This window comes from Orcinus orca, chromosome 13 (assembly GCF_937001465.1).
Source record: "Orcinus orca chromosome 13, mOrcOrc1.1, whole genome shotgun sequence".
Classification (NCBI taxonomy): Eukaryota; Metazoa; Chordata; class Mammalia; order Artiodactyla; family Delphinidae; genus Orcinus; species Orcinus orca.
Window position 1 is genome coordinate 25,787,489 of NC_064571.1, and position 9,411 is coordinate 25,796,899.

Consider the following 9,411-nt stretch of genomic DNA (forward strand, 5'->3'; position numbering starts at 1 on the left):
CATTGTTTGGAGAAGCTGGGGCAAGTATGTGAGCATTCTTTGACTATTCTTGAAATTGTGTGTAAGTTTGAAATTATTCCAAAATTAAAAGTGAAAAGAAGAAAAGCCAACAACATGTTGCATCTGGCATCTAGATCGCCCATGGAGGGCAGTGGCCTCTGCCCCTGCTGGGGCATGGGGAATGGGAGGGGGGACTGTGGGCTAATGCTTGGGGGGAAGCCCTAGGTGGGCCCTAAAGCCTGCAGGGCTGGATTCGGGACCAAAGTGAGGACACAAAGTAGGATCTGAAATATCCTGGCAGGATTCTGAGTCAGTGATTCTTGACCCTGCGCTCATAAGAGTCACTTGGGAGCTTTTTAAAAGCACATGCACCCAGGCCTCAGCGCAAATCAATGAACTCAGAATCTCTTAGAGAAACCCAGGCATTGGTATTTATAGTAAGTCTACAGGTAAGCATAAATGTCCAGCCAAGGTTGAAAACCACCACTCCAGGGAAAGTGAAATGGATCCTCCCCAACAGGGCCCTCATGGGTTTCAGAGGTGAGGAGGGGAAAGGATCGTCACAATTGGCATGGACTGAGTGCTATTTCATTTAGTCCACACCTTCCCTAAAGAACTACCATTTTACAGACTGGAAAACTGAGGCTCAGAGAGCATGTGTGAGTGACTCAAGCCACACAACCAGGAAGGAGCAGAGCCAAGATTCACACCTTCCCCCATATTGATATTTTTTAATTTACATGCAGTAAAATGGACTCTGCTGTTCTATGAGTTCTGAAAAAACACAGAGTAGCGATTCCGCCACCACAGTCATGATACAGAACAGTTCCATCACCTCTAAAATTCTGTGTTGTCCCTATGTAGACAGCCCTTCTTCCTACCTCTGCCCCTAGCAACCATGCTCTGTTTTCAGAGCCAGGAATTTTAAAAACCAGGTCTGACCAACTCCCGAGCTCTGCTTGCTTCCAAGACACAGGGTCAGTGAGGACCCAGTGTTAAATCCCGCTGGATGTTTTTCTCCCTGACCTCATCTAATGGCTAGTTCTTGGTGGTGAAAGGACAATATTCATAACTAGCTACTTGGACCCATTGCATCTATTAAAAGTCAGTGTTTAATCTTCTCCAAAGAGCACGTGTTTTGCCTTTGTTTATCCTGAACAGAACCAAACTTTCTAGACTTTCCTTTAAAAATTCTAGATATGCCAGTATACTTTATTCAGTTTGTTAGCAGAGAGATTGGCAGCTCTCAGAAATGGGGGCACAGGGACAGTTGGTCTCAAAGTGTAATCCCTGAATCAGCGGCATCAACATCTCCGGGCAATCTTGTTAGAGATGCAAATCTCAGGCCCCACCCCAGACTTTCTGAGTCAGAAACTCACCCAGCACCTAGCAGTATGGGTATTAACAGCCTGCCAGGTGATTTGATCTAAGCTCAAGTCTGAGAACCACTAATTTAAAGAATAACTGTAGTTCTCCACCCACGGTCCCCATCTGGCTCCCCCCCCACAGCTGTCACAGGCTCTGTGCATCTGGGTCACTGGTAGGCATCGCCACTCAACTGAGGAGAGGCTGGATGAGAGGAACCAAGATGGGTGGGAGGTGAACAATGGTTTGGGGGAGCTTTGAGAATGTTCCAAAGATACCAGAAAAAGTCCCTGAACATAGCTGACTGAGGGAGAAAATGAATTGTGCCCAAGTTCGGGGTCTTGAGCCCATGGTTTTCTCTGAACTCTCACCACAGATCCTGGGCCTCATCATCGTTCGAAGGCTTCTGGACCTCATCTTCTCCCAGCATGATCTGGCCTGGATTGACAACATCCTTCCAGAGAAGGAGAAAAAGGAGGCAGATAAGAAGAAAAGGAAAGGGGCCCATGAGCACAGTGAAGAGGAGGTGGGGAGGATGTGAGGCCTGGGCTGATGGGAGGGATCAAGAGACCCTCCCTCCACCTCTGCCATGGCCAGGGTGGGGAGGCTTCTCAGGTAGCCGGGAGCGACTGCCTGGGCCCCGCGTCAGTCTGGTGTGCTGAGATCGCGTCTATTCATGTGAATACCCTGAGCGTAGGCCAGAGTGAAGAGCCCTCTCACCCAGGAAAAAGTCAGTTGGCCATGCCTATTTTCCCCCATTCCTGTGGGCTCTTGGGGCCATTACAACAGCACTGTAGGTCCCTGAGGGGACAGGGCAGAAGACTTGGCTCCATCATGGAGGAGGTTATGAGGACTGACCTCCAAAGAACAGAGCAGGCCCAGGGGGAGGGGTCTGATAGGGACTCATTAGTAGACTGGACTCCTGGGCAAGTGGGAGGACGGGGGACAAGCCTTGCTTGGGCCTGTCCATAGGGTCCTGGGCAGAGAGGTGGGGGAAGACGCACGTGGCCTCCTGAAAGGAGGGTGACTACATTCCCCAGATGCCTGGGACCACTCAGTCTCAGTTGTCCCATCTGCCCCTCTCTTCTCCCATGCTTCCTCCCCATCTCACCCCAAAACACTCAGGGAGTCAACAGACAAGAAGCCAGTCCAGAACTTATAGTAAATCACAAAATGTTAGTGAAGAAGACTGTCTAGTTCAAGTGTTCATTACAGATGATGAAACTGTCCCCCAGAAGGGAAGTGACTCACCCAAGATGGACGTATAGGCTAAATGTCTAGGAGGGAACTAAGAAAACCATTCTGACTTTGAATCTGATCATTTCCAACATACTAAGCTGCCCATGTCCTTCCTAACACCATGCCTGGCTCCCATTCTCCCAGTTTGACCCAAACCCACATCCCTGCCTCCACCGTGAACTGTTCTCCTAGCAATCTTGCCTTTTGCAGATCAAAGCTGCCCATAGATGCAAGCCCTTGCTGACTGATTGGTGACGATTAAACCATCTTCTGATGGTAGTGATAGGCCAAAATTCCCCTGGCCCTCAATTACTGTCCTCTTCCCAGAACATAAGAGGCCCATAATCCCCATTCACATGTTTTTCATTGATGATTTTTTTTGGCCGTGCCGCACAGCTTGCAGGATCTCAGTTCCCTGACCAGGGAATTGAACCCGGGCCACAGCAGTGAAAGCCCAGAATCCTAACCGCAAGGCCACCAGGGAACTCCCCCCTTGTTGATGACTTAGATGATTTGCAAAGTTAGGTTCTGAGAACAAAGAAACTGAGAGTCTAAGTGCCTTTGAAAGACAAGTATTATTCTTTCACTGATTCACTCAATAAATATTTCAGTGGCTACCACAGGCCAGGAACTATTTCAGGGGTGGGAAAAAGCATCTCTGGTTTATATGATATTTTCGATGGAAAAACGGGATTCAATTTACATAAATTCATTTTATACACGTCTTCAGCTACTGTGTGAGGTTCACTCCCAAGTGACTGGTTACCACGGCAGTTGAAACTGTTCTGATGAGTAACGTTCCTGCAAGAGTTCTGTCCTTTCTAGTGTCCTCAGTGGGCCCCAGGGTAACTGCAGCACCCCCTGTCTAGTCTGGATATGAAGAGGATGGTGGTTTGCACACTGTGGACGCATGTATTTTCCATCTGGGCAAGAAAGCCAACACTGTTGTATTGGTGGTATTTATCAGCTTTTCCCACTGTTTCTCTCCAGCCCCAGTTCCTTCCTCCCTCAGTTATAAAGATTCCCATGGAAAGTGTCCAATCAGATCCCAAAAACGGTATCCACTGCGTTGCCAGTAAGTAAAACACACGGTGTCTCTCCCTTCCTACTTACTACTAATCCTCCACCTCTTCCTCAAGGAACTTTCATCTCTAACTCAGGTCTATTGGTCTTAGATACTAAAGGACTCCTGTGCTAGGCAGAGTTCAAAAAGAACTGGGCTACAGGAACTGGAACTCCAACCATATGGAAGCCCCAAATCAAACCATGTAGACTTCAGTGATCAATCTTCATTAGTTTAGGCAAACCCCCTCTTTCCCTCCTTACCCCTAGTGCCCTCAGGTGCCTGTGGTACCACCTCACCCCCTCTTGCATGACCTGCTGAGCCTCTCATGTTTGCCAGTGGTTACTGAAATGATTGAGAACTCAAAGCCAAGCTGAGTTGTCCCCTTTAGGAAAACAAGTAGCATCACACTGGGATTATAAATTAGTCAAGGTCCTAGTGGTTGGGCTGTGATTCTGTATGTGCTTGATTCACAAGCACCTTCCACATGTTGAAAGGGAACCTGCCTGGGAAGGATCAGATGTGGCTTATGAAGATCTTGGGGGATTTTATTGCTGCCTTTACCCGCTTCCAGCCTCAGCTTCCTATTGGTGGACAGTCTTGTCATCAAGACAACACAGTCTATCCTGGGAGTAGTCTGAAAGATGCCAACATGGGTCCTGACCCTGGCGCTCCTAAGGGCTTGCCGCTTTCCCCAAAGGCCCATACTGGGGACCCTGCCAGCCCCCACAAGGGCCCTTCAAGGAAGGGCTTCCCATTACATTCTCCTCCAGAAGTACGTCCTCCTTTTGAATTTCTCATGCCCTTCCCCCTTCTCATTTGTATACCTCCATCACCTTTCTTCATTCTTCCCTGGCCCTCACCGTGCCTCTCACCCACCTCTGGGTGAAGGAATAATTGAACCAGAAGCCACCCATCTCTGTGAGGCCCCTGTATTCCTCTCGTGTGGTACTGGCCACGGGGTTAGAGAATAGAAAGGAGAAGAAATGGGTGAGGGGAGCACTGTAGAAGGAGGGTATATTCTCCAGAATAGTTCACAAAGCTGTTCCACGTCTGACGCTTTGATTTTCCTGCCAGGACAAAGATCTTCCAGTTGGAGTTACTCACTCTGATTCCTCCTTCAGTGATTCAGAACTCGACCGAAGGTAACAGCCATGAGATAAGACTCTGAGTGTTAGATAAGAGCCTAAGCAATGGCTTTGAAAGCGGAGGGACTAGGATTTCCCGGGCTAACCAGTGTCTCAGTAAAAGGCCTTTGCTGGTCTACCACAGGACACAAAGGTACAGAGCTGATTATTGGGTGTCAAGTAACAAATCTGTCCTCTTATTGACATAATATGATTACACCACACAAAGGTACTGAACTTTAGAAAAGGAAATTATTACAAAATATTAAGCAGAATGAAAACTGAAAGTAAATATTGAAAAAGGAAAACAGAAACTAGACGTGATTTAAGTATTTATTATTAAAAGCCAGGATGAAATGAACTCTAAAGATCAAAACACCAAGCACTCTAATACTCACTCTGTGGAGTAAAACAGCAGCATGGTTACTATGCAAAGGTCAGAAAGGGTGTCAAGGAAAGCTAACTAGATATCAATGATCAAGTGGAGATAAAAAACAGTCAAGAAAGGATTCAAGGCCCAGGTTCCAGGAACTCTGATGCCAGCCATGTGATTCCTTGCTGTCCTTAATGAGAAGCCACCCTCAAAAAAGGTGGGGCTACTTGATGACTGAAAACAAGGGGGGATCAAAAATAGAAAAGAGGAATTCAGAGGCAAGAAAGTCTGCCTCAGTCATTACTAGGGAAGATGGTGGGGGCAGTCCCACTCCTACAGTGTGCCCTAAGCTGGACAAGAATCACTGTGCTACATCTGACAGTGAAAGCACGGGCTATCCCAGGACTAGAGGTAGCTGGCTGCAGACGGAGATGGGACTCACCTGAGAGATTTTAGGAAACATGCACAGAATCTTCTGAGTTATATGTCAAAGCTGTTATCACATTGCCAGGATGAGAAGAGATTTATCACCAGGGTAATAAGCCTCCCTAAGCAGCACTACTGTGTCGCATGTCCAAATGACATCTCTGCCTGCCTTCTCATCCCCCCTCCCCAGTCAGGGCTCCTATGCCCTTAATGCCACAGATCTTTATAAATACATGTGTTAAGAGAAAAGCACTGTCTATCTTACTTTCATTTTAAGGTAGCCTACACAAAATGAAACCTCTTAATGCTCTAATTTCAGTTAATGGAGAGAGAATTTGGTCCAGGATAGGGCACTTCCAAAAACCTGTTAAAGTACACAAAGCAGGGGACAAGGCCAGAAATGCAGACAATTTCGTGACTAGTGACGGCACCTCCCAACTATGCTGGTGTTTTACTGAATCTGTGAGAGTACCTAGAAGTAAAGACAACTAAATAGCAGGATTCCATTTCAGTGAGGAAAAAACTCAGCAACATGAGCTGGTTTAACAAAGATTAAGCATCCATGGTCTACCAGGCACGATGCTTAACCTCTGGGAATATAGAAAGACAGGCATGTGTACCACATGCCAAGAACGGAGCACACATAAGGGAAAGGACAGGCATCTACAGGAGGAATCTGCCTTACCCAGAGAATCTGGGAACAATAAATAGGAGTCTTCCAGATGTGCAGAGTCAAAGAAAAAAGAGAGAAAAGAAGGCGCTGCAGGTATGGAGAAAAGGCCTGAAATATCACACAGGGCAAAGAACCCAGGATGGATGGGGCAAACAGCAAGCAGGCAGAAGTTTGAGCAAAGAAGGCTCTTGTCTCACCAGGCTAAGGAGCTTGAATTCTGTCCTTTGAACAGTGGGGAACCACAGTCAGGTTCATGATCCAAAAAGTTCACTTTGGCAGCAATGTGATAAATAGGTCGAAAAAGAGTGAGACCAGTCATTGTGACAGCTGAAGGCCAAGCAGATAGGATACTGCTAGTTCCTGTGATGTGTTAAGAGTTCAAAAGCAAAGACAGAACTATTTGCACTAGAACCCTGTTCTGGGGGATAGCATTAAAAAATACCAAATCCTAGATAAATCATTCTTCCCTCTTCTTTTTCTCATTCAGCATCACCCTGCACTTCAAAATCTCCTGTCCAGCTTCACCTGCCTTCAGCTACTCACAGAGCCCAGTCTTCATGGTGCCACAGGTGAAGATAGAGATGGAGCCAGACTGTGACTTCACAGACATGGAAAGATATGGAAGAGAAGCTGACAGCGAGACCACCCTCTAGGAGGACGGACGGGGCACAGAGTGAGGGCCTCGTTTAGTCTTCACTGTGAGGGTCTGGGCCAAAACCCTTCACTTTTCCAAACCTGTTTCCTTATTTACCAAACAGAGGGAGTCATTCTGCTTGATAGAAAACTGGAGAGCTGCTGATGAAAAGTACTACTTATATGCAAAGCCCTCTACTTCCCTCTGTAGTTATGAAAATAACTAAAGCTAAATGTTACACCTTATTTTAAAATGCAGTCCAGCATAGAAATTATAACATTTCTTTTGAAATGAAAAAATGCTTTCTCTCAAAACTGTAGCTAAGATAAAGGGGCACTACTCAATTTTTATTTAAAACAAATATCAGTTAAGATTTGTTTTTAAAAGCTGAGATTTTAAATGATCTAGATGGTCTTAAAACAACTTAAAATACTCATACTTTAATAGACCAAGGTTGGAAAATTTGTTTTGCAATTTTGCATATTAAGAAATGCTAAAAAGGACCTCTTATCTCTCCATCCAATTCAGTTTTCTAAGGGTCATATGACAAGTTTGAACTATCTGCATTATGAGTCTTGTTCCAGCACAGAAGTGTGACTGGGGCTTTTCCAGATTGAAAGCTATTTCTAAAAGTCTGGTAATGAAAGAACCAACATGTTTGAGTGGATATTTTAAAAACAAAATAGTTCCTGTTAAAATGAAACCTCAAATCACATGGCAAATCAACAAAATGATCCTTTAAATTAGTATCACTGGTATTTAAAGCCCAGAATCACATTTCATTATGCATTTGGGTAGGTCTTTCCTGAAAGTTTTCAATGGCCTGATTCCCAAAGTCAAACTTGCATTCACATTAATATTGCATATTAGGCAGGGCTCATGTGAAATTTTAGAAGATTAAAACTCTGCAATACTAGTCAGACTAGTACTTTAAAGGAATAATTAGAAACAAATTGGGTAGATTTAAAACCCGTTAATAGTGAAGCAAACTCTTTTCCTCATGAAACTTAAGATCAGTCTTCTTATCTTCAAGTCACATTTAACAAACACCAACCATGTTTATTTACCACCTACTGTGTGCCTAATAGCCACAACGCATCTGACATTTACCTTCTCCAAAAAAACTGTGGATTTGAATCTTGAGTAAATCACTTTGGTTACGGTTACCACATTTACTCAAGATGACAAATGCAGGTGCTTTTTCTTTATCCCTTTCTATTTTTTAAAGACAAATGACACTAGATCATTAACCACCTTGAGTACAGGGACAGTTAATTGCCTCTATAATCCCCAGACCCAGTACAGTGCCTGGTCCATAGAAAGCTCTCAGTGTTTATTAAATTAAATCTCAGAACGCCCTTCCAAGGATACTGCCATGAGGTAAAGCTCTAAACCTCCACCACTTCTACTGAGAGCAGCAGAATTAATTAGCTGCTCACTAATCCAGAACCATTGCCTGAGCTAAAGTATAAATTCTTTGTCTTCATCTGCACCAATTTTGGGAGAGCTAACAATCTACCCTTAACATTTCAGTTTTAAAAACTGGCTGATTTCCAATAGCATTTTGTCCAAATTGAATTGTAGAAATGTTGTGGATTCAGGAGTAAATGTGCTTGATTAATCAAACAAGCTGGAAAACTAGAATGTTAATTTTTTGTTGTTGTAAACTGATCACCGTAATTTTCACATTGCCTGTCATTTGCATTTTGTACACACACACACACACACACACATACACATGAACATTTTAATTTCCATAGCTTTTAATAGGTTGACATATTGGTACTTCTCCATGCAGTAACAATAACTTGTAACTACAGTTCAATAAAACTTAATCCTGTCTGCTCGTCTCGCTCCATGTTTAATAATTTGGGTGAGTCAGCACGCATGGCTGATGTACAGGAACTACACCTCACTTGCAAAAATATCTCTAGCAACTATCACCCCTCTTCATTCCCAGAAAACTATCAAAAGCATAAAGGCGACGGGCTTCCCTGGTGGCGCAGTAGTTGAGAGTCCGCCTGCCAATGCAGGGGACACGGGTTCGATACCTGGTCAGGGAAGATCCCACATGCTGTGGAGCAACTAAGCCCGTGCGCCACAACTACTGAGCCTGTGCTCTAGAGCCCGTGCTCCACAACAAGAGAAGCCACCGCAATGAGAAGCCCACGCACTGCAATGAAGAGTAGCCCCCACTCACCACAACTAGAGAAAGCGTGCGCAGCAACGAAGACCCAACACAGCCCAAAACAAATAAATAAAATAAATAAATGTATAAGAAAAAGCATAAAGGCGGCACATGAACAAGGAGGGGGAGAAGGTCAGCTCTGCATTGCTCTCCTTCCTCTCTGCCTCAAGCTGCCTGGAACAGGAGTTGCTTCTGCCTGCATGAAAGCCAAATACCTAGCCCTTGAGCAGAATACACTGGACCTATCCTCGCTGCAAATGTGCCACAGCAAATACCTTTCAATCTGTGCAATCAAACTAATGCTTTAAACACACACACACAGA

General features: G+C 44.9%; 1 protein-coding gene across 3 annotated transcripts in view; it reads left to right on the plus strand.

The window, feature by feature from the left end:
- Nucleotides 1–7,341, plus strand: part of SLC4A5 (solute carrier family 4 member 5) — a 129,513-nt gene extending 122,172 nt beyond the window's left edge. For all 3 annotated transcript variants that reach the window (XM_049696138.1, XM_033400540.2, XM_049696139.1), the window contains 3 exons: nt 1,742–1,891; nt 4,745–4,812; nt 6,754–7,341. In XM_049696138.1, coding sequence (XP_049552095.1) covers nt 1,742–1,891; nt 4,745–4,812; nt 6,754–6,919 — 384 coding nt within the window. In that variant the 3' untranslated portion in view covers nt 6,920–7,341. The remainder of the gene's footprint in view (nt 1–1,741; nt 1,892–4,744; nt 4,813–6,753) is intronic.
- The last annotated feature ends 2,070 nt before the right edge of the window (nt 7,342–9,411 follow it).